Here is a 26,893-nt window from a genome sequence, read left to right on the forward strand (position 1 = left end):
GGGAGTGTTGTGTCTCTGTCTCAGGAGACACAGAGACAGGGGGAGTGCTGTGTCTCTGTCTCAGGAGACACAGAGACAGGGGGAGTGCAGTGTCTCTGTCTCAGGAGACACAGAGACAGCGGGAGTGCTGTGTCTCTGTCTCAGGAGACACAGAGACAGCGGGAGTGCTGTGTCTCTGTCTCAGGAGACACAGACAGGGGGAGTGCTGTGTCTCTGTCTCAGGAGACACAGAGACAGGGGGAGTGCTGTGTCTCTGTCTCAGGAGACACAGAGGCAGCGGGAGTGCTGTGTCTCTGTCTCAGGAGACACAAAGACAGGGGGAGTGCTGTGTCTCTGTCACAGGAGACAGAGACAGGGGGAGTGCTGTGTCTCTGTCTCAGGAGACAGAGACAGGGGGAGTGCTGTGTTTCTGTCTCAGGAGACACAGAGACAGGGGGAGTGCTGTGTCTCTGTCTCAGGAGACACAGAGACAGGAGGAGTGCTGTGTCTCTGTCTCAGGAGACACAGAGACAGGGGGAGTGCTGTGTCTCTGTCTCAGGAGACACAGAGACAGGGGGAGTGCTGTGTCTCTGTCTCAGGAGACACAGAGACAGGGGGAGTGCTGTGTCTCTGTCTCAGGAGACACAGAGACAGGGGGAGTGCTGTGTCTCTGTCTCAGGAGACACAGAGACAGGAGGAGTGCTGTGTCTCTGTCTCAGGAGACACAGAGACAGGGGGAGTGCTGTGTCTCTGTCTCAGGAGACACAGAGACAGGGGGAGTGCTGTGTCTCTGTCTCAGGAGACACAGAGACAGGGGGAGTGCTGTGTCTCTGTCTCAGGAGACACAGAGACAGGGGGAGTGCTGTGTCTCTGTCTCAGGAGACACAGAGACAGGAGGAGTGCTGTGTCTCTGTCTCAGGAGACACAGAGACAGGGGGAGTGCTGTGTCTCTGTCTCAGGAGACACAGAGACAGCGGGAGTGCTGTGTCTCTGTCTCAGGAGACACAGAGAAAGGGGGAGTGCTGTGTCTCTGTCTCAGGAGACACAGAGACAGGGGGAGTGCTGTGTCTCTGTCTCAGGAGACACAGAGACAGGGGGAGTGCTGTGTCTCTGTCTCAGGAGACACAGAGAAAGGGGGAGTGCTGTGTCTCTGTCTCAGGAGACACAGAGACAGGAGGAGTGCTGTGTCTCTGTCTCAGGAGACACAGAGACAGGGGGAGTGCTGTGTCTCTGTCTCAGGAGACACAGAGACAGCGGGAGTGCTGTGTCTCTGTCTCAGGAGACACAGAGAAAGGGGGAGTGCTGTGTCTCTGTCTCAGGAGACACAGAGACAGGGGGAGTGCTGTGTCTCTGTCTCAGGAGACACAGACAGGAGGAGTGCTGTGTCTCTGTCTCAGGAGACACAGAGACAGGGGGAGTGCTGTGTCTCTGTCTCAGGAGACACAGAGACAGGGGGAGTGCTGTGTCTCTGTCTCAGGAGACACAGAGACAGGGGGAGTGCTGTGTCTCTGTCTCAGGAGACACAGAGACAGGAGGAGTGCTGTGTCTCTGTTTCAGGAGACACAGAGACAGGGGGAGTGCTGTGTCTCTGTCTCAGGAGACACAGAGACAGGGGGAGTGCTGTGTCTCTGTCTCAGGAGACACAGAGACAGGGGGAGTGCTGTGTCTCTGTCTCAGGAGACAAGATATATTCATCATCGCCAGTTAATAATTATATTGCACCTCCCATGCAGTACATTTTGGAGGCAGTCGAGACCGATGGACCACCCACCCAACCCAACCCACCCAACCCAACCCACCCACCCACCAACCTACCTACCCAACCTACCAACCTACCTACCCAAGCTACCAACCTACCCACCCAACCTACCAACCTACCCACCCACCCAACCAACCTACCCACCCACCCAACCAACCTACCCACCCCACCCACCCACCCCACCCACCCCACCCATCCACCCCAACCCACCCACCCACCCCAACCCACCCACCCACCCCAACCCACCCACCCACCCCATCCCAACCCACCCACCCACCCCAACCCACCCACCCAACCAACCCAACCCACCAACCTACCCACCCAACCTACCCACCCACCCAACCCAACCCACCCACCTAAACCCACCCACCCACCAAACCCAACCCACCAACCTACCCACACAACCTACCCACCCACCCAACCTACCAACCTACCCACCCACCCTACCCACCCCACCCACCCCAACCCACCCGCCCACCAACCTACCCACCTACCAACCTACCCACCCAACCTACCAACCTACCCACCCTACCCACCTAAACCCACATACCCACCCACCCACCCCAACCTACCCACCCACCCACCCAACCTACCACCCTACCAACCCAACCTACCCACCCACCTAAACCCACCCACCCACCCACTCACCCCAACCCACCCACCCACCTAAACCCACAAACCCACCCACCCACCCACCTAAACCCACCAACCCACCCACCCACTCGCTCAGCCGCCCGCCCGCCCCTCGTGAGAGCGACGTCACAGGGTGCGGAACGAGCGAAGCGCTGGAGACCTCGAACGTCACGACCTCCCCCCGCCACGGCTCAGAGGTCACCGGAGTCGTAGGTCACGACCCCCGGCCGTATGGCCAGCGCCGCGACCTCCGAGGGGTCGTGGTGCGGGGTCGTGGCGGGGTCAAAGTCGGGCTCGGGGTCGCTCAGCAGGAGGTCGTCCAGGAAGTCGTCGGGCCCGGAGGAGTCGCTGCAGGCGCTGTAGTCCGGCTCCTCGTCGCACGGCGCCTCTTCCTCTTCCTCCTCCACCTCCTCGTCCACCCCCACCACAGCGCTGGGGGACACACGGGGGGGGGAGACGCTCGGCCACTCACTCAACCGCTCATGCAGTCACTCACTCGCTGAACGAGTGAGTGAGTGAATGATTCGTGAATTGTGTCTGCCCCCGTGACTTCCCCATGTCTCCTCCGTATGTGCCCCACGTATCTCCACCCGTGTCTCCATCCGTGCCTCCTCCAGTGTCTCCCCCCCGTGTCTCCACCCGTATCTCCATCCGTGCCTCCTCCAGTGTCTCCCCCCCGTGTCTCCCCCGTGTCTCCCCGCGTACCGGAGGGCGCTGTCTCCCGGTGTCCACGCGTTGTCCCCGCCGTGTCCCAGGCGCGGACGAAGGCGGAGGAGAGCAATGCAGAAACACTCCCCCATCTCCTGCAGCTCACGCAGACCCAGCTGGAGACCCTGGGAGCGTGATAGAAACATGCTCACTCACCCACCGACCCGTCCTCCCACTCACTCACTCACTCTCTCACTCACTCACTCACCCACCGACCCATCCTCTCACTCACTCACTCATCCGTCCACCTGTAAATGTGTCCCTGGATAACTCACCAACTCATTCTCACCACCACCAGCATCACCGCTCACCTTGTAGGGACCGTGGTCACACCCACAGTGGGTGGTCTCCATGGTGTAGGAGGTCCACTCACCTTGTAGGGACCGTGGTCACACCCACAGTAGGTGGTCTCCATGGTGTAGGAGGTCCACTCACCCTGTAGGGACCGTGGTCACACCCACAGTAGGTGGTCTCCATGGTGTAGGAGGTCCACTCACCTTGTAGGGACCGTGGTCACACCCACAGTAGGTGGTCTCCATGGTGTAGGAGGTCCACTCACCTTGTAGGGACCGTGGTCACACCCACAGTAGGTGGTCTCCATGGTGTAGGAGGTCCACTCACCTTGTAGGGACCGTGGTCACACCCACAGTAGGTGGTCTCCATGGTGTAGGAGCTTCACTCACCTTGTAGGGACCGTGGTCACACCCACAGTAGGTGGTCTCCATGGTGTAGGAGGTCCACTCACCTTGTAGGGACCGTGGTCACACCCACAGTAGGTGGTCTCCATGGTGTAGGAGGTCCACTCACCTTGTAGGGACCGTGGTCACACCCACAGTAGGTGGTCTCCATGGTGTAGGAGGTCCACTCACCTTGTAGGGACCGTGGTCACACCCACAGTAGGTGGTCTCCATGGTGTAGGAGGTCCACTCACCTTGTAGGGACCGTGGTCACACCCACAGTAGGTGGTCTCCATGGTGTAGGAGGTCCACTCACCTTGTAGGGACCGTGGTCACACCCACAGTAGGTGGTCTCCATGGTGTAGGAGGTCCACTCACCTTGTAGGGACCGTGGTCACACCCACAGTAGGTGGTCTCCATGGTGTAGGAGGTCCACTCACCTTGTAGGGACCGTGGTCACACCCACAGTAGGTGGTCTCCATGGTGTAGGAGGTCCACTCACCTTGTAGGGACCGTGGTCACACCCACAGTAGGTGGTCTCCATGGTGTAGGAGGTCCACTCACCTTGTAGGGACCGTGGTCACACCCACAGTAGGTGGTCTCCATGGTGTAGGAGCGCCGCACTCCCAGCTCCCTCCAGGCCACCACGCGGGCTGTGGCGTCGCGCGACCGCTCCACCAGGAAACGCGACGAGCGCTCCGAGAACATCGGAGCGCTCGTCGCCAGCAGGCGCGCCAGCGTCTAGCAGGGAGCGGGGTAGACGAGTGGGGGGGGGTAGCTGGGTGGGTAGCTGGGTGGGTAGCTGGGTGGGTAGCTGGGTGGGTAGCTGGGTGGGTGGGTAGCTGAGTGTGTGAGTAGCTTGGTGTCCGAGTAGCCGAGTGGGCAGCTGAGTGGGTGGGCAGCTGAGTGGGTGGGTACCCGAGTGGGGGGGGGGGGGGTGGGGGGTTAGCTGGGTGGGTAGGTGAGTGGGTGGGTAGTTGGGTGGGTGGGTAGTTGGGTGGGTGGGTAGTTGGGTGGGTGGGTAGCTGGGTGTGTGAGCCTCTGAGTGGGTGGGTAGCTGACCTGGTAGCTGGGTGGGTAGCTGGGTGGGTGAGTAGCTGAGTGTGTGAGTAGCTTGGTGTCCGAGTAGCCGAGTGGGTAGCTGAGTGGGTGGGTAGCCGAGTGGGTAGCCAGGTGGGTAAGCGAGCGGCTCACCCTGTAGCTCGAGTCCTCGCTGACACAGTTGGCGCCCAGCTCCGAGTACCACAACGTCTCCCGCAGGCTGCAGCCGTACAGGAAGACGTTCTTCTTGCTCGAGTGGCCGTGGTAGTCGCAGAACACCTGCGGCACCGGAGACGCGGACACACACGGGGACACGGAGACACGGACACACACGGGGACACGGAGAGACACACGGGGACACGGAGACACGGAGACACACGGGGACACGGAGAGACACACGGGGACACGGAGACACGGACACACACGGGGACACGGAGACACGGACACACACGGGGACACGGACACACACGGGGACACGGAGAGACACACGGGGACACGGAGAGACACACGGAGACACGGGAACACGGAGAGACACACGGGGACACGGAGAGACACACGGGGACACGGGGACACACGGGGACACGGAGACAATCAGTCCATCAAGTCGCTCACCCACCCGACCCCACCCACCCACCCACCCGACCCCACCCACCCACCCACCCACCCCACCCACCCCCCCCACCCACCCCACCCACCCACCCACCACCCCACCCACCCCACCCACCCACCCCACCCACCCCACCCACCCACCCACCACCCCACCCACCCCACCCACCCACCCCACCCACCCCACCCACCCACCACCCCACCCACCCCACCCACCCCACCCACCCCACCCCACCCACCCACCCACCCCACCCCACCCACCCCCCCCACCCACCCCACCCACCCCCCCCACCCCACCCACCGCGGGTGTGTGTCCCACGCTGGCGAGGTAGAGCAGCAGGCCCTTGCTGTGGTACACGGTGGGCGCCCGCTCTGGGCAGGGAGACCTCCACTGGCGGTTCAGATCCTCGCCGCTCAGAGCGCAGCGGTGCCTAAGTGGGGGCAGGGGGGCACAGGCGCAAGGGCCCCGGGCGGCCTCCAACACGGCGCCAGGGCAAGTGCACCGTGGCAGACGGACGCGAGGCAAAGGCCTCGCCCCCGCGTAGGTGCGGCGGCGGTGACGGCGGTGCCTACGAAGGCCGGCACCGCACCCGGCCGCCTTTGTCTCCCCAGTGGCGATGTTCACACCGGGTACTCGCACACACGCAGACTCACACAGACATCCGCACAGAGCGTGTGGTGAGCGTGTGGTGAGTGTGTGGGTCTCTCTGTGAGGTGAGCGTGTGGTGAGTGTGTGGTGAGTGTGTGGGTCTCTCTGTGTGGTGAGTGTGTGGTGAGTGTGTGTGTCTCTCTGTGAGGTGAGTGTGTGGTGAGTGTGTGGTGAGTGTGTGTCTCTCTGTGAGGTGAGCGTGTGGTGAGTGTGTGGTGAGTGTGTGGGTCTCTCTGTGTGGTGAGCGTGTGGTGAGTCTGTGGGTCTCCATGCGGCGGCGAGAGCGTGGTGAGCGTGCGGTGAGCGCACGGCGAGAGCATGGTGAGAGCGTGGTGAGCGTGGTGAGAGCGTGGTGAGAGCGTGGTGAGCGTGGTGAGAGCGTGGTGAGAGCATGGTGAGCGTGGTGAGAGCGTGGTGAGCGTGGTGAGAGCGTGGTGAGCGTGGTGAAAGCGTGGTGAGCATGGTGGGAGCGTGGTGAGCGTGGTGAGAGCGTGGTGAGCATGGTGAGAGCGTGGTGAGCGTGGTGAGCGTGGTGAGCGCGTGGTGAGAGCGTGGTGAGCGTGGTGAGCGTGGTGAGAGCGTGGTGAGAGCGTGGTGAGCGTGGTGAGAGCGTGGTGAGAGCGTGGTGAGCGTGGTGAGAGCGTGGTGAGCGTGGTGAGAGCGTGGTGAGCGTGGTGAGAGCGTGGTGAGCATGGTGGGAGCGTGGTGAGCGCGTGGTGAGAGCGTGGTGAGCATGGTGAGAGCGTGGTGAGCGTGGTGAAAGCGTGGTGAGAGCGTGGTGAGCGTGGTGAGAGCGTGGTGAGCGTGGTGAAAGCGTGGTGAGCATGGTGGGAGCGTGGTGAGCGTGGTGAGCGTGGTGAGAGCGTGGTGAGCATGGTGAGAGCGTGGTGAGCGTGGTGAGCGCGTGGTGAGAGCGTGGTGAGCGTGGTGAGCGTGGTGAGAGCGTGGTGAGCGTGGTGAGAGCGTGGTGAGCGTGGTGAGAGCGTGGTGAGAGCATGGTGAGAGCATGGTGAGAGCGTGGTGAGCGTGGTGAGAGCGTGGTGAGCGTGGTGAGCGCGTGGTGAGAGCGTGGTGAGCGCGTGGTGAGCGCGTGGTGAGAGCGTGGTGAACGTGGTGAGCGTGGTGAGAGCGTGGTGAGAGCGTGGTGAGCGTGGTGAGCGTGGTGAGCGTGGTGAGAGCGTGGTGAGCGTGGTGAAAGCGTGGTGAGCGTGGTGAGCGCGTGGTGAGAGCGTGGTGAGCGTGGTGAGAGCGTGGTGAGCGTGGTGAGAGCGTGGTGAGCGCGTGGTGTGAGCGTGGTGAGCGTGGTGAGCGCGTGGTGAGAGCGTGGTCAGCATGGTGAGAGCGTGGTGAGCATGGTGAGAGCGTGGTGAGAGCGTGGTGAGCGTGGTGAGCACGTGGTGAGAGCGTGGTGAGCGTGGTGAGCGTGGTGAGAGCGTGGTGAGCGTGGTGAGCGCGTGGTGAGAGCGTGGTGAGCGTGGTGTGAGCGTGGTGTGAGCGTGGTGAGCGTGGTGGGCGTGGTGAGAGCGTGGTGAGCGTGGTGAGCGTGGTGAGCGCGTGGTGAGCGTGGTGAGCGTGGTGAGCGTGGTGAGAGCGTGGTGAGAGCGTGGTGTGAGCGTGGTGAGCGTGGTGAGAGCGTGGTGAGCGTGGTGAGCGTGGTGAGCGTGGTGAGAGCGTGGTGTGAGCGTGGTGAGCGTGGTGAGAGCGTGGTGAGAGCGTGGTGTGAGCGTGGTGAGTGTGGTGAGAGCGTGGTGAGAGCGTGGTGTGAGCGTGGTGAGCGTGGTGAGAGCGTGGTGAGCGTGGTGTGAGCGTGGTGTGAGCGTGGTGAGCGTGGTGAGCGCGTGGTGAGAGCGTGGTAAGCGTGGTGTGAGCGTGGTGAGCGTGGTGAGAGCGTGGTGAGAGAGTGGTGAGCGTGGTGAGAGCGTGGTGAGAGAGTGGTGAGCGTGGTGTGAGCGTGGTGTGAGCATGGTGAGCGTGGTGAGCGTGGTGTGAGCGTGGTGAGAGCGTGGTGAGCGTGGTGAGCGCGTGGTGAGAGCGTGGTGAGCGTGGTGTGAGTGTGGTGAGCGTGGTGAGCGTGGTGAGCGCGTGGTGAGCGTGGTGAGCGTGGTGAGAGCGTGGTGAGAGCGTGGTGAGCGTGGTGAGAGCGTGGTGTGAGCGTGGTGAGAGCGTGGTGAGCGTGGTGTGAGCGTGGTGAGCGTGGTGAGCGTGGTGAGCGTGGTGAGCGTGGTGTGAGTGTGGTGAGTGCGTGGTGAGAGCGTGGTGAGCGTGGTGAGCGTGGTGTGAGCGTGGTGTGAGCGTGGTGTGAGCGTGGTGAGCGTGGTGAGCGTGGTGAGAGCGTGGTGAGCGTGGTGAGAGCGTGGTGAGCGTGGTGAGCGTGTGGTGAGCGTGGTGAGCGTGGTGAGAGAGTGGTGTGAGTGTGGTGAGCGTGGTGAGCGTGGTGAGCGTGGTGAGCGCGTGGTGTGAGCGTGGTGTGAGTGTGGTGAGCGTGGTGAGCGTGGTGAGAGAGTGGTGAGCGTGGTGTGAGTGTGGTGAGCGTGGTGTGAGCGCGTGGTGAGAGCGTGGTGAGAGCGTGGTGTGAGTGTGGTGAGCGTGGTGAGCGTGGTGTGAGTGTGGTGAGCGTGGTGAGCGTGGTGAGCGTGCCAGGGTCCTCACGCTCCGCTGGCCACGCCGTCCGGGTTGAGCATGGGCAGCACGCGGAAGACGTAGGCGAGGCGCAGGGCCCGGGCCTCCACGCTGGGGCCCAGCAGGAAGCCCAGAGAGCCGCGCATCACCCAGCTGCTGTTGGACTCCCCGGGGTGGACACGGGCAGAGAGCAGCACGCACGGGCGGCGCCCTGCGCACCATGCGGGGAGATACACAGTGGGTACGTGTGGAGTGAGACACACAGTGGGTACGTGTGGAGTGAGATACACAGTGGGTACGTGTGGAGTGAGATACACAGTGGGTACGTGTGGAGTGAGATACACAGTGGGTACGTGTGGAGTGAGACACACAGTGGGTACGTGTGGAGTGAGATACACAGTGGGTACGTGTGGAGTGAGATACACAGTGGGTACGTGTGGAGTGAGATACACAGTGGGTACGTGTGGAGTGAGATACACAGTGGGTACGTGTGGAGTGAGATACACAGTGGGTACGTGTGGAGTGAGATACACAGTGGGTACGTGTGGAGTGAGATACACAGTGGGTACGTGTGGAGTGAGATACACAGTGGGTACGTGTGGAGTGAGATACACACTGGGTACGTGTGGAGTGAGATACACAGTGGGTACGTGTGGAGTGAGATACACAGTGGGTACGTGTGGAGTGAGATACACAGTGGGTACGTGTGGAGTGAGATACACAGTGGGTACGTGTGGAGTGAGACACACAGTGGGTACGTGTGGAGTGAGATACACAGTGGGTACGTGTGGAGTGAGATACACAGTGGGTACGTGTGGAGTGAGATACACAGTGGGTACGTGTGGAGTGAGATACACAGTGGGTACGTGTGGAGTGAGATACACAGTGGGTACGTGTGGAGTGAGATACACAGTGGGTACGTGTGGAGTGAGATACACAGTGGGTACGTGTGGAGTGAGATACACAGTGGGTACGTGTGGAGTGAGATACACACTGGGTACGTGTGGAGTGAGATACACAGTGGGTACGTGTGGAGTGAGATACACAGTGGGTACGTGTGGAGTGAGATACACAGTGGGTACGTGTGGAGTGAGATACACAGTGGGTACGTGTGGAGTGAGACACACAGTGGGTACGTGTGGAGTGAGATACACAGTGGGTACGTGTGGAGTGAGATACACAGTGGGTACGTGTGGAGTGAGATACACAGTGGGTACGTGTGGAGTGAGATACACAGTGGGTACGTGTGGAGTGAGATACACAGTGGGTACGTGTGGAGTGAGACACACAGTGGGTACGTGTGGAGTGAGATACTCAGTGGGTACGTGTGGAGTGAGATACACAGTGGGTACGTGTGGAGTGAGATACTCAGTGGGTACGTGTGGAGTGAGACACACAGTGGGTACGTGTGGAGTGAGATACACAGTGGGTACGTGTGGTGTGAGATACACACACAGTGGGTACGTGTGGAGTGAGATACACAGTGGGTACGTGTGGAGTGAGATACACAGTGGGTACGTGTGGAGTGAGATACACAGTGGGTACGTGTGGAGTGAGATACACAGTGGGTACGTGTGGAGTGAGATACACAGTGGGTACGTGTGGAGTGAGATACACAGTGGGTACGTGTGGAGTGAGATACACAGTGGGTACGTGTGGAGTGAGACACACAGTGGGTACGTGTGGAGTGAGATACACAGTGAGTACGTGTGGAGTGAGATACACAGTGGGTACGTGTGGAGTGAGATACACAGTGGGTACGTGTGGAGTGAGATACACAGTGGGTACGTGTGGAGTGAGATACACAGTGGGTACGTGTGGAGTGAGATACACAGTGGGTACGTGTGGAGTGAGATACACAGTGAGTACGTGTGGAGTGAGATACACAGTGAGTACGTGTGGAGTGAGATACACAGTGAGTACGTGTGGAGTGAGATACACAGTGGGTACGTGTGGAGTGAGATACACAGTGGGTACGTGTGGAGTGAGATACACACACAGTGGGTACGTGTGGAGTGAGACACACAGTGGGTACGTGTGGAGTGAGACACACAGTGGGTACGTGTGGAGTGAGACACACAGTGGGTACGTGTGGAGTGAGACACACAGTGGGTACGTGTGGAGTGAGATACACAGTGGGTACGTGTGGAGTGAGACACAGTGGGTACGTGTGGAGTGAGATACACAGTGGGTACGTGTGGAGTGAGACACACAGTGGGTACGTGTGGAGTGAGATACACAGTGGGTACGTGTGGAGTGAGACACACAGTGGGTACGTGTGGAGTGAGATACACAGTGGGTACGTGTGGAGTGAGATACACAGTGGGTACGTGTGGAGTGAGATACACAGTGGGTACGTGTGGAGTGAGATACACACACAGTGGGTACGTGTGGAGTGAGATACACAGTGGGTACGTGTGGAGTGAGATACACACACAGTGGGTACGTGTGGAGTGAGACACACAGTGGGTACGTGTGGAGTGAGATACACAGTGGGTACGTGTGGAGTGAGACACACAGTGGGTACGTGTGGAGTGAGATACACAGTGGGTACGTGTGGAGTGAGATACACAGTGGGTACGTGTGGAGTGAGATACACAGTGGGTACGTGTGGAGTGAGATACACAGTGGGTACGTGTGGAGTGAGATACACAGTGGGTACGTGTGGAGTGAGATACACACACAGTGGGTACGTGTGGAGTGAGACACACAGTGGGTACGTGTGGAGTGAGATACACAGTGGGTACGTGTGGAGTGAGACACACAGTGGGTACGTGTGGAGTGAGATACACAGTGGGTACGTGTGGAGTGAGACACACAGTGGGTACGTGTGGAGTGAGATACACAGTGGGTACGTGTGGAGTGAGATACACAGTGGGTACGTGTGGAGTGAGATACACAGTGGGTACGTGTGGAGTGAGATACACAGTGGGTACGTGTGGAGTGAGATACACAGTGGGTACGTGTGGAGTGAGATACACACACAGTGGGTACGTGTGGAGTGAGACACACAGTGGGTACGTGTGGAGTGAGATACACAGTGGGTACGTGTGGAGTGAGACACACAGTGGGTACGTGTGGAGTGAGATACACAGTGGGTACGTGTGGAGTGAGATACACAGTGGGTACGTGTGGAGTGAGATACACAGTGGGTACGTGTGGAGTGAGATACACAGTGGGTACGTGTGGAGTGAGATACACAGTGGGTACGTGTGGAGTGAGATACACAGTGGGTACGTGTGGAGTGAGATACACAGTGGGTACGTGTGGAGTGAGATACACAGTGGGTACGTGTGGAGTGAGATACACAGTGGGTACGTGTGGAGTGAGACACACAGTGGGTACGTGTGGAGTGAGATACACAGTGGGTACGTGTGGAGTGAGATACTCACACAGTGGGTACGTGTGGAGTGAGATACACAGTGGGTACGTGTGGAGTGAGATACACAGTGGGTACGTGTGGAGTGAGACACACAGTGGGTACGTGTGGAGTGAGATACACACACAGTGGGTACGTGTGGAGTGAGATACACAGTGGGTACGTGTGGAGTGAGACACACAGTGGGTACATGTGGAGTGAGATACACAGTGGGTACGTGTGGAGTGAGATACACAGTGGGTACGTGTGGAGTGAGATACACAGTGGGTACGTGTGGAGTGAGATACACACACAGTGGGTACGTGTGGAGTGAGATACACAGTGGGTACGTGTGGAGTGAGATACACAGTGGGTACGTGTGGAGTGAGATACACAGTGGGTACGTGTGGAGTGAGATACACAGTGGGTACGTGTGGAGTGAGACACACAGTGGGTACGTGTGGAGTGAGATACACACACAGTGGGTACGTGTGGAGTGAGATACACAGTGGGTACGTGTGGAGTGAGACACACAGTGGGTACGTGTGGAGTGAGATACACAGTGGGTACGTGTGGAGTGAGATACACAGTGGGTACGTGTGGAGTGAGATACACAGTGGGTACGTGTGGAGTGAGATACACACACAGTGGGTACGTGTGGAGTGAGATACACAGTGGGTACGTGTGGAGTGAGATACACAGTGGGTACGTGTGGAGTGAGATACACAGTGGGTACGTGTGGAGTGAGATACACAGTGGGTACGTGTGGAGTGAGATACACAGTGGGTACATGTGGAGTGAGATACTCAGTGGGTACGTGTGGAGTGAGATACACAGTGGGTACGTGTGGAGTGAGATACACAGTGGGTACGTGTGGAGTGAGATACACAGTGGGTACGTGTGGAGTGAGATACACACACAGTGGGTACGTGTGGAGTGAGATACACACACAGTGGGTACGTGTGGAGTGAGATACACAGTGGGTACGTATGGAGTGAGATACACACACAGTGGGTACGTGTGGAGTGAGATACACAGTGGGTACGTGTGGAGTGAGATACACACACAGTGGGTACGTGTGGAGTGAGATACACAGTGGGTACGTGTGGAGTGAGATACACAGTGGGTACGTGTGGAGTGAGATACACAGTGGGTACGTGTGGAGTGAGATACACAGTGGGTACGTGTGGAGTGAGATACACAGTGGGTACGTGTGGAGTGAGATACACAGTGGGTACGTGTGGAGTGAGATACACAGTGGGTACGTGTGGAGTGAGATACACAGTGGGTACGTGTGGAGTGAGACACACAGTGGGTACGTGTGGAGTGAGATACACACACAGTGAGTACGTGTGGAGTGAGATACACAGTGGGTACGTGTGGAGTGAGATACACAGTGGGTACGTGTCGAGTGAGATACACAGTGGGTACGTGTGGAGTGAGATACACAGTGGGTACGTGTGGAGTGAGACACACAGTGGGTACGTGTGGAGTGAGATACACAGTGGGTACGTGTGGAGTGAGATACACAGTGGGTACGTGTGGAGTGAGATACACAGTGGGTACGTGTGGAGTGAGATACACAGTGGGTACGTGTGGAGTGAGATACACAGTGGGTACGTGTGGAGTGAGATACACACACAGTGGGTACGTGTGGAGTGAGACACACAGTGGGTACGTGTGGAGTGAGATACACAGTGGGTACGTGTGGAGTGAGATACACACACAGTGGGTACGTGTGGAGTGAGATACACAGTGGGTACGTGTGGAGTGAGATACACACACAGTGGGTACGTGTGGAGTGAGATACACAGTGGGTACGTGTGGAGTGAGATACACAGTGGGTACGTGTGGAGTGAGATACACAGTGGGTACGTGTGGAGTGAGATACACAGTGGGTACGTGTGGAGTGAGATACACAGTGGGTACGTGTGGAGTGAGATACACAGTGGGTACGTGTCGAGTGAGATACACAGTGGGTACGTGTGGAGTGAGATACACAGTGGGTACGTGTGGAGTGAGATACACAGTGGGTACGTGTGGAGTGAGACACACAGTGGGTACGTGTGGAGTGAGATACACACACAGTGAGTACGTGTGGAGTGAGATACACAGTGGGTACGTGTGGAGTGAGATACACAGTGGGTACGTGTGGAGTGAGATACACAGTGGGTACGTGTGGAGTGAGATACACACACAGTGAGTACGTGTGGAGTGAGATACACAGTGGGTACGTGTGGAGTGAGATACACACACAGTGGGTACGTGTGGAGTGAGATAAACACACAAACTCACACAGACACACAAACACACAGACTCACACAGACGCATAAACACACAGACTCACACAGATTGACACAGATGGAGTGTGTCCCCGTGTGTCCCCGTGTGTCCCCGTGTGTCCCCGTGTGTCCCCGTGTGTCCCCGTGTGTCCCCGCGTGTCTCACTCAGAGACTGGAGGTCTCTCTGTGAGGTTGGCGCTGCGGTGATGGTGAGGATGGGACAGCTGTTGCCCCCTGCGGTTAGACACAGCATGTCTCTCTGCACGAACACCGAGCTTCGGTCGCACGCAGACAGCATGGACTCCAGGTCCACCTGCAAAGACAAAACCACACTCACCACACCAGCCACACTCACCACACTCACCACACTCACCACACCATCCACACTCACCACACTCACCACACTCACCACACCATCCACACTCACCACACCAGCCACACTCACCACACTCACCACACTCACCACACCAGCCACACTCACCACACCATCCACACTCACCACACCAGCCACACTCACCACACTCACCACACTCACCACACCAGCCACACTCACCACACTCACCACACTCACCACACTCACCACACTCACCACACCAGCCACACTCACCACACCAGCCACACTCACCACACTCACCACACTCACCACACCAGCCACACTCACCACACTCACCACACTCACCACACCAGCCACACTCACCACACTCACCACACTCACCACACCATCCACACTCACCACACCAGCCACACTCACCACACCAGCCACACTCACCACACTCACCACACTCACCACACTCACCACACTCACCACACCAGCCACACTCACCACTCACCACACTCACCACACCAGCCACACTCACCACACTCACCACACTCACCACACCAGCCACACTCACCACACCAGCCACACTCACCACACCAGCCACACTCACCACACTCACCACACTCACCACACCAACCACACTCACTACACTCACCACACTCACCACACCAGCCACACTCACCACATCAACCACACTCACCACACCAACCACACTCACCACACCAGCCACACTCACCACACTCACCACACTCACCACATCAACCACACCAGCCACACTCACCACACTCACCACACTCACCACACCAGCCACACTCACCACACTCACCACACCAGCCACACTCACCACATCAACCACACTCGCCACACCAGCCACACTCACCACACTCACCACATCAACCACACTCACCACACCAGCCACACTCACCACACCAGCCACACTCACCACATCAACCACACTCACCACACTCACCACACTCACCACATCAACCACACCAGCCACACTCACCACACTCACCACACTCACCACACTCACCACATCAACCACACTCACCACACTCACCACACTCACCACACTCACCACACTCACCACACCGACCACACTCACCACATTCACCACACTCACCACACTCACCACACTCACCACACCGACCACACTCGCCACATTCACCACACTCACCACACCGACCACACTCACCACACCGACCACATTCACCACACTCACCACACCGACCACAACCACCGCATGAACCACACTCACCACAATCACATGGTGAGTGGGTATACACTCACCATGAGTGAGGTGTAGGGGTAGTGGTGAGTGAGTGGTGAGTAAGTGGTGAGTGAGTGGTGAGTGAGTGGGTGGGTGTACATTCACCATGAGTGAGGTGTAGGTGTAGTGGTGAGTAAGTGGTGAGTGAGTGGTGAGTGAGTGGTGAGCGAGTGGGTGTACACTCACCATGAGTGAGGTGTAGGTGTCGTGGTAAGTGGTGAGTGAGTGGTGAGTGAGTGGGTGTACACTCACTATGAGTGAGGTGTAGGGGTAGTGGTGAGTGAGGGGTGAGTAAGTGGTGAGTGAGTGGTGAGCGAGTGGGTGTACACTCACCATGAGTGAGGTGTAGGTGTAGCGGTGAGTAAGTGGTGAGTGAGTGGTGAGTGAGTGGTGAGCGAGTGGGTGTACACTCACCATGAGTGAGGTGTAGGTGTGTAGTGGTGAGTAAGTGGTGAGTGGGTGGTGAGTGAGTGGGTGTACACTCACCATGAGTGAGGTGTAGGTGTGTAGTGGTGAGTAAGTGGTGAGTGAGTGGTGAGCGAGTGGGTGTACACTCACCATGAGTGAGGTGTAGGTGTGTAGTGGTGAGTAAGTGGTGAGTAAGTGGTGAGTGAATGGTGAGTGAGTGGTGAGCGAGTGGGTGTACACTCACCATGAGTGAGGTGTAGGTGTAGTGGTGAGTAAGTGGTGAGTGAGTGGTGAGTGAGTGGTGAGCGAGTGGGTGTACACTCACCATGAGTGAGGTGTAGGTGTGTAGTGGTGAGTAAGTGGTGAGTGAGTGGTGAGTGAGTGGTGAGCGAGTGGGTGTACACTCACCATGAGTGAGGTGTAGGTGTAGTGGTAAGTGGTGAGTGAGTGGTGAGCGAGTGGGTGTACACTCACCATGAGTGAGGTGTAGTGCTAAGTGGTGAGTAAGTGGTGAGTGAGTGGTGAGCGAGTGGTGAGCGAGTGGGTGTACACTCACCATGAGTGAGGTGTAGGTGTAGTGGTGAGTGAGTGGTGAGCGAGTGGGTGTACACTCACCATGAGTGAGGTGTAGGTGTAGTGGTGAGTGAGTGGTGAGCGAGTGGGTGTACACTCACCATGAGTGAGGTGTAGGTGTAGTGGTGAGTGAGTGGTGAGCGAGTGGGTGTACACTCACCATGAGTGAGGTGTAGGTGTAGTGGTAAGTGATGAGTGAGTGGTGAGCGAGTTGGTGTACACTCACCATGAGTGAGGTGTAGGTGTAGTGGTAAGTGGTGAGTGAGTGGTGAGCGAGTGGGTGTACACTCACCATGAGTGAGGTGTAGTGCTAAGTGGTGAGTAAGTGGTGAGTGAGTGGTGAGCGAGTGGTGAGCGAGTGGGTGTACACTCACCATGAGTGAGGTGTAGGTGTAGTGGTGAGTGAGTGGTGAGCGAGTGGGTGTACACTCACCATGAGTGAGGTGTAGGTGTAGTGGTGAGTGAGTGGTGAGCGAGTGGGTGTACACTCACCATGAGTGAGGTGTAGGTGTAGTGGTGAGTGAGTGGTGAGCGAGTGGGTGTACACTCACCATGAGTGAGGTGTAGGTGTAGTGGTAAGTGGTGAGTGAGTGGTGAGCGAGTGGGTGTACACTCACCATGAGTGAGGTGTAGGTGTAGTGGTAAGTGGTGAGTGAGTGGTGAGCGAGTGGGTGTACACTCACCATGAGTGAGGTGTAGGTGTAGGGGTAGTGGTGAGCGAGGTAGCAGACGTCCCCACTGTGTGGGAAGGTGAGGGTGAGCACGAGTGAGTAGTAGGATTTACCCCTCACCCCTCCCGTCACTCGACTGGGTCGCCTGTAGCTGTTCCTGCATCCCACACGCACACAGACAAAGGTCCCCCATGTAGCCTCAGCAAGACTGTCGGGGCAAGTGCTGTTAGCGGGTGCCTATGGAGGCTGGAAGGGCACAGGAGGAGGGGGTGGGTGGCCAGCACCACGCCCGGCCGCCTTTGTCTCCCCAGTGCTGGCGATGTTCACTACACACCGCACTGGGGTAGTCAATTTAGGCTGAGTCGACCTAGGGGAGGCCCAGGACCCGGTTTAGATCATCTTCACCGGTGTTGGCCATGAGCGGGAATCGAACTCGGGTCGCCGGGTTCGTAGTGCAGTGTGGAACCGCTACACTACCGCTCCACACTGTTCCTGCATCCCACACACGCACAGACAAAGGTCCCCCGTGTAGCCTCAAGTGCTGTTCGTGAGTGGACACAGCAGCACCTATGAAGGCCGACACCACGCCCGGCCGCCTTTGTCTCCCCAGTGATGGCGATGTTCACTACACCGCTAAACCAGCTACTCAATTGAGTCCGAGTCGACATAGGGGAGGCCCAGGACCGGTTCAGAGACTAATCAGTCTCGGTGATGTCGACCATCAGTGGGAATCGGACTTGTACTGTGTGTGTACTGTGAGTACTGTGAGTGTACTGTGTGTGTACTGTGTGTGTGTACTGTGTGAGTACTGTGTGTGTACTGTGTGAGTACTGTGTGTGTACTGTGTGAGTACTGTGTGTGTATTGTGTGTGTACTGTGAGTACTGTGTGTGTGCTGTGAGTACTGTGCTTGTGTGAGTACTGTGAGTGTACTGTGTGTAATGTGTGTACTGTGAGTCCTGTGTGAGTACTGTGTGTGTACTGTGTGAGTACTGTGAGTACTGTGTGTCTGTGTACTGTGTGTGTACTGGGTGAGTACTGTGTGTGTACTGTGTGTGTACTGTGTGAGTACTGTGTGTGTATTGTGTGTGTGAGTACTGTGTGTGTACTGTGTGTGTACTGTGAGTACTGTGAGTGTACTGTGTGTGTACTGTGTGTGTGTACTGTGTGAGTACTGTGTGTGTACTGTGTGTGTACTGTGAGTACTGTGTGTGTACTGAGTGTGTGTACTGTGTGAGTACTGTGTGTGTACTGTGTGTGTACTGTGAGTACTGTGAGTGTACTGTGTGTGTACTGTGTGTGTGTACTGTGAGTACTGTGTGTGTACTGTGTGTGTACTGTGAGTACTGTGAGTGTACTGTGTGTGTACTGTGTGTGTGTACTGTGTCAGTACTGTGTGTGTACTGTGTGTGTACTGTGAGTGTACTGTGTGTGTACTGTGAGTACTGTGTGTGTACTGTGAGTACTGTGCTTGTGTGAATACTGTGAGTGTACTGTGTGTAATGTGTGCACTGTGAGCCCTGTGTGAGTACTGTTTGTACTGTGTGTGTACTGTGTGAGTACTGTGAGTACTGTGTGTCTGTGTACTGTGTGTGTACTGGGTGAGTACTGTGTGTGTACTGTGTGTGTACTGTGTGTGTATTGTGTGTGTGTGAGTACTGTGTGTGTGTACTGTGTGTGTGTGTTTACTGTGTGTGTGAGTACTGTGTGAGTACTGTGTGAGTACTGTGTGTGTACTGTGTACTGTGTGTGAGTACTGTGTGAGTACTTTGTGTACTGTGTGTGTACTGTGTGAGTACTGTGTACTGTGAGTACTGTACGAGTACTGCGTGTGTGTACTGTGTGTGTGTGAGTACTGTGAGTGTACTGTGTGTGTACTGTGTGTGTGTACTGTGTGAGTACTGTGTGTGTACTGTGTGAGTACTGTGTGTGTACTGTGTGAGTACTGTGTGTGCATTGTGTGTGTACTGTGACCACTGTGTGTGTGCTGTGAGTACTGTGCTTGTGTGAGTACTGTGAGTGTACTGTGTGTAATGTGTGTACTGTGAGCCCTGTGTGAGTACTGTGTGTACTGTGTGTACTGTGTGAGTACTGTGAGTACTGTGTGTCTGTGTACTGTGTGTGTACTGGGTGAGTACTGTGTGTGTACTGTGTGTGTACTGTGTGAGTACTGTGTGTGTATTGTGTGCGTGAGTACTGTGTGTGTGTACTGTGTGTGTGAGTACTGTATGAGTACTGTGTGAGTACTGTGTGTGTACTGTGAGTGTACTGTGAGTACTGTAAGTGTACTGTGTGTGTGTACTGTGTGAGTACTGTGTGTGTACTGTGTGTGTACTGTGAGTACTGTGAGTGTACTGTGTGTGTACTGTGTGTGTGTACTGTGAGTACTGTGTGTGTACTGTGTGTGTACTGTGAGTACTGTGAGTGTCTGTGTGTGTACTGTGTGTGTGTACTGTGTGAGTACTGTGTGTGTACTGTGTGTGTACTGTGAGTACTGTGTGTGTACTGTGAGTACTGTGCTTGTGTGAATACTGTGAGTGTACTGTGTGTAATGTGTGTACTGTGAGCCCTGTGTGAGTACTGTGTGTACTGTGTGTGTACTGTGTGAGTACTGTGAGTACTGTGTGTCTGTGTACTGTGTGTGTACTGGGTGAGTACTGTGTGTGTACTGTGTGTGTACTGTGTGAGTACTGTGTGTGTATTGTGTGTGTGTGAGTACTGTGTGTGTGTACTGTGTGTGTGTTTACTGTGTGTGTGAGTACTGTGTGAGTACTGTGTGTGTACTGTGTGTGAGTACTGTGTGAGTACTTTGTGTACTGTGTGTGTACTGTGTGAGTACTGTGTACTGTGAGTACTGCACGATTACTGCGTGTGTGTACTGTGTGTGTGTGAGTACTGTGTGAGTACTGTGTGAGTACTGTGTACTGTGTGAGTACTGTGTACTGTGTTAGTACTGTCTGAGTACTGTGTTAGTACTGTGTGAGTACTGTGTACTGTGTTAGTACTGTGTGAGTACTGTGTGAGTACTGTGTTAGTACTGTGTTAGTACTGTGTGAGTACTGTGTACTGTGTTAGCACTGTGTGAGTACTGTGTGAGTACTGTGTGAGTACTGTGCCAGTACTTGTAGTAGCAAACGTCGGTTCCAGCACGGACCCAGTACGGCCTCCCCTCCAGAGCCTCGCGTACTGAGTAGAGTACAGGCTGCATGCCTGTAGTACACACACACAGTACACACACACAGCACACACACACAGTACACACACACAGTACACACACAGTACACACACACAGTACACACACAGTACACACACAGTACACACACACAGTATACACACACAGTACACACACACAGTACACACACACAGTATACACACACAGTACACACACACAGCACACACACACAGTACACACACACAGTACACACACAGTACACACACACAGTACACACACAGTACACACACAGTACACACACACAGTATACACACACAGTACACACACTCAGTACACACACACAATACACACACACAGTACACACACACAGCACACACACACAGTACACACACACAATACACACACAGCACACACACACAGTACACACAATCAGTACACACACACAGTACACACACACAGTACACACACACAGTACACACACAGTACACACACAGTACACACACACAGTATACACACTCAGTACACACACACAATACACACACACAGTACACACACACAGCACACACACACAGTACACACACACAGTACACACACACAGCACACACACACAGTACACACAATAAGTACACACACACAGTACACACACACAGTACACACACACAGTACACACACACACACAGTACACACACAGTACACACACAGTACACACACACAGGACACACACACAGTACACACAATCAGTACACACACACACAGTACACACACAGTACACACACAGTACACACACACAGCACACACACACAGTACACACAATCAGTACACACACACTCAGTACACACACACAGTACACACACACAGTACACACACAGTACACACACACAGTACACACAATAAGTACACACACACAGCACACACACACAGTACACACACACAGCACACACACAGTACACACACACAGTACACACACACAGTACACACACACAGTACACACACATTACACACACACAGTATACACACACAGTACACACAGACAGTACACACACAGTACACACACAGTACACACACACACAGTACACACACAGTACACACACAGCACACACACAGTACACACACACAGCACACACACACAGCACACACAGTACACACACACAGTACTCACACAGTACTCACACAGTACACACACACAGTACACACACACAGTACACTCACACAGTACACACACAGTACACACACACAGTACACACACACAGTACACACACAGTACACACACAGCACACACACAGCACACACACACAGCACACACACACAGCACACACACACAGCACACACACAGCACACACACAGCATACACACACAGCACACACACACAGTACACACACAGTACACACACAGTACACACACAGTATATACACACAGTACACACACAGTACACACACACAGTACACACACACAGCACACACACAGTACACACACACAGTACACACACACACAGTACACACACAGTACACACACAGTACACACACACAGCACACACACAGTACACACACACAGCACACACACACAGTACACACACACACACAGTACACACACAGTACACACACAGTACACACACACAGCACACACACACAGTACACACAATCAGTACACACACACACAGTACACACACAGTACACACACACAGCACAAACACACAGTACACACAATCAGTACACACACACTCAGTACACACACACACAGTACACCCACACAGTACACACACAGTACACACACACAGTACACACACAGTACACACACACACACAGTACACACACAGTACACACACAGCACACACACACAGTACACACACACAGCACACACACACAGCACACACACACAGTACTCACACAGTACTCACACAGCACACACACACAGTACACACACACAGTACACACACAGTACACACACAGTACACACACACAGTATACACACACAGTACACACACTCAGTACACACACACAATACACACACACAGTACACACACACAGCACACACACACAGTACACACACACAATACACACACAGCACACACAATCAGTACACACACACAGTACACACACACAGTACACACACACAGTACACACACACAGTACACACACAGTACACACACAGTACACACACACAGTATACACACACAGTACACACACTCAGTACACACACACACAATACACACACACAGTACACACACACAGCACACACACAGTACACACACACAGTACACACACACAGCACACACACACAGTACACACAATAAGTACACACACACAGTACACACACACAGTACACACACACAGTACACACACACACACACACAGTACACACACAGTACACACACACAGGACACACACAGTACACACAATCAGTACACACACACACAGTACACACACAGTACACACACAGTACACACACACAGCACACACACACAGTACACACAATCAGTACACACACACTCAGTACACACACACAGTACACACACACAGTACACACACAGTACACACACACAGTACACACAATAAGTACACACACACAGCACACACACACAGTACACACACACAGCACACACACAGTACACACACACAGTACACACACACAGTACACACACATTACACACACACAGTATACACACACAGTACACACAGACAGTACACACACAGTACACACACAGTACACACACACACAGTACACACACAGTACACACACACAGCACACACACACAGCACACACACAGTACACACACACAGTACTCACACAGTACTCACACAGTACACACACACAGTACACACACACAGTACACACACACAGTACACACACACAGTACACACACACAGTATACACACACAGTACACACACACAGTACACACACAGTACACACACACAGTACACACACAGTACACACACAGCACACACACAGCACACACACACAGCACACCCACACAGCACACACACACAGCACACACACACAGCACACACACAGCACACACACAGCATACACACACAGCACACACACACAGTACACACACAGTACACACACAGTATATACACACAGTACACACACACAGTACACACACACAGCACACACACAGTACACACACACAGTACACACACACACAGTACACACACAGTACACACACAGTACACACACACAGCACACACACAGTACACACCCACAGCACACACACACAGTACACACACACACACAGTACACACACAGTACACACACAGTACACACACACAGCACACACACACACAGTACACACAATCAGTACACACACACACAGTACACACACAGTACACACACAGTACACACACACAGCACAAACACACAGTACACACAATCAGTATACACACACTCAGTACACACACACAGTACACCCACACAGTACACACACAGTACACACACACAGTACACACACAGTACACACACACAGCACACACACACAGTACACACAATCAGTACACACACACAGTACGTACACACACAATACACACACACAGTATGTACACACAGTACACACACAGTACACACACACAGTATATACACACAGTACACACACAGTACACACACAGTACACACACACACACAGTACACACACAGTACACACACAGCACACACACACAGTACACACACACAGCACACACACACAGCACACACACAGTACTCACACAGTACACACACACAGTACACACACACAGTACACACACAGTACACACACAGTACACTCACACAGTACACACACAGTACACACACACAGTACACACACACAGCACACACACACAGCACACACACACAGCACACACACACAGCACACACACAGCATACACACACAGCACACACGCACAGTACACACACAGTACACACACAGTACACACACACAGTATATACACACAGTACACACACACAGTACACACACACAGTACACACACACACACAGTACACACACAGTACACACACACATAGTACACACACAGCACACACACACACAGTACACACACACAGCACACACACATTACAGACACACAGTACACACAGTGTACACACACACAGTACACACACACATTACAGACACACAGTACACACACAGTACTCACACAGACATTACTCACACAGCACACACACATACACAATACACACACAGTACTCACACAGTACTCACACAGTACTCACACAGTACACACACAGTACTCACACACACAGTACACACACAGTACACACACAGTACACTCACACAGCACACACAGTCCACACACAGTACTCACACAGTACAGACAGTACTCACACAGTACACACACAGTACACTCACACAGTACTCACACAGCACACACACACAATACACACACAGTACTCACACAGTACTCACACAGTACACACACAGTACTCACACACACAGTACACACACAGTACACACACAGTACACTCACACAGCACACACACAGTACACACACAGTACTCACACAGTACACACAGTCTACACAGACATGACTCACACAGCACACATACACAGTACTCACACAGTACACTCACACAGCACACACAGTACTCACACAGCACACACAGTACTCATACAGTACAGACAGTACTCACACAGTACACACACCGTCCACACAGACATGACTCACACAGCACACACACAGTACTCACACAGTACTCACACAGTACACACAGTACACACACACGGCTCACTTCCGCACCATACACATGCAGCACTTACTATCGTACACAGTTGATGAGGTTGAGAAGGTGAGTGAGTAGGTGAGTGAGTGAGTAGGTGAGTGAGTGAGTAGGTGAGTGAGTAGGTGAGTGAGTGAGTAGGTGAGTGAGTGAGTAGGTGAGTGAGTGAGTGAGTAGGTGAGTGAGTAGGTGAGTGAGTGACTAGGTGAGTGAGTGAGTAGGTGAGTGAGTGAGTAGGTGAGTGAGTAGGTGAGTGAGTAGGTGAGTGAATAGGTGAGTGAGCGAGTAGGTGAGTGAGTAGTTGAGTGAGTAGGTGAGTGAGTGAGTAGGTGAGTGAGTAGGTGAGTGAGCGAGTAGGTGAGTGAGTGAGTATCTGAGTGAGTGAGTAGGTGAGTGAGTAGGTGAGTGAGTAGGTGAGTAAATAGGTGAGTGAGCGAGTAGGTGAGTGAGTAGGTGACTGAGTAGGTGAGTGAGTGAGTGAGTAGGTGAGTGAGTAGGTGAGTGAGCGAGTAGGTGAGTGAGTGAGTAGGTGAGTGAGTGAGTAGGTGAGTGAGTGAGTAGGTGAGTGAGTAAGTGAGTGAGTAGGTGAGTAAATAGGTGAGTGAGCGAGTAGGTGAGTGAGTAGGTGAGTGAGTAGGTGAGTGAGTGAGTGAGTAGGTGAGTGAGTAGGTGAGTGAGCGAGTAGGTGAGTGAGTGAGTAGGTGAGTGAGTGAGTAGGTGAGTGAGTAGGTACAGTGAGGGAAGAAAGTATTTGATCCCCTGCTGATTTTGTACTTTTGCCCACTGACAAAGAAATGATCAGTCTATAATTTTAATGGTAGGTTTATATGAACAGTGAGAGACAGAATAACAACAACAAAATCCAGAAAAACGCATGTCAAAAATGTTATAAATTGATTTGCATTTTAATGAAGGAAATAAATATTTGACCCCCTCTCAATCATAAAGATTTCTGGCTCCCAGGTGTCTTTTATACAGGTAACAAGCTGAGATTAAGAGCACACTCTTAAAGGGAGTGCTCCTAATCTCAGCTTGTTACCTGTATAAAAGACACCTGTCCACAGAAGCAATAAATCAATCAGATTCCAAAATTTTCCATCATTGGCAAGACCAAAGAGCTCTCCAAGGATGTCAGGGACAAGATTGTAGACCTACACAAGGCTGGAATGGGCTACAAGACCATTGCCAAGCAGCTTGGTGAGAAGGTGACAACAGTTGGTGCGATTATTCGCAAATGGAAGAAACACAAAAGAACTGTCAATCTCCCTCAGCCTGGGGCTCCATGCAAGATCTCACCTCGTGGAGTTGCAATGATCATGAGAACGGTGAGGAATCAGCCCATAACTACACGAGAGGATATTGTCAATGATCTCAAGACAGCTGGGACCATAGTCAGCAAGAAAACAATTGGTAACAGACCACGCCGTGAAGGACTGAAATCCTGCTGCGCCCGCAAGGTCCCCCT

The 26,893-nt window shown here is 54.4% G+C and overlaps 1 protein-coding gene across 1 annotated transcript in view; it reads right to left on the bottom strand.

The window, feature by feature from the left end:
* Window positions 1–2,447: 2,447 nt before the first annotated feature.
* LOC142923308 (cytosolic carboxypeptidase 4-like) overlaps window positions 2,448–26,893 on the bottom strand; it is a gene marked incomplete at its 5' end in the record, with an annotated part of 37,802 nt that continues 13,356 nt past the window's right edge. Inside the window, 9 exons of the mRNA XM_076064369.1 lie at window positions 2,448–2,803; window positions 3,077–3,204; window positions 4,321–4,497; window positions 4,951–5,076; window positions 5,705–5,834; window positions 8,702–8,882; window positions 14,477–14,624; window positions 17,565–17,709; window positions 20,674–20,761. Coding sequence (XP_075920484.1) covers window positions 2,563–2,803; window positions 3,077–3,204; window positions 4,321–4,497; window positions 4,951–5,076; window positions 5,705–5,834; window positions 8,702–8,882; window positions 14,477–14,624; window positions 17,565–17,709; window positions 20,674–20,761 — 1,364 coding nt within the window. The remainder of the gene's footprint in view (window positions 2,804–3,076; window positions 3,205–4,320; window positions 4,498–4,950; window positions 5,077–5,704; window positions 5,835–8,701; window positions 8,883–14,476; window positions 14,625–17,564; window positions 17,710–20,673; window positions 20,762–26,893) is intronic.

This window comes from Petromyzon marinus, unplaced genomic scaffold (assembly GCF_048934315.1).
Source record: "Petromyzon marinus isolate PM22_M1 ecotype Great Lakes invasive population unplaced genomic scaffold, UKy_Petmar_22M1.pri1.0 PM_Scaffold_402, whole genome shotgun sequence".
Taxonomy (NCBI): domain Eukaryota; kingdom Metazoa; phylum Chordata; class Hyperoartia; order Petromyzontiformes; family Petromyzontidae; genus Petromyzon; species Petromyzon marinus.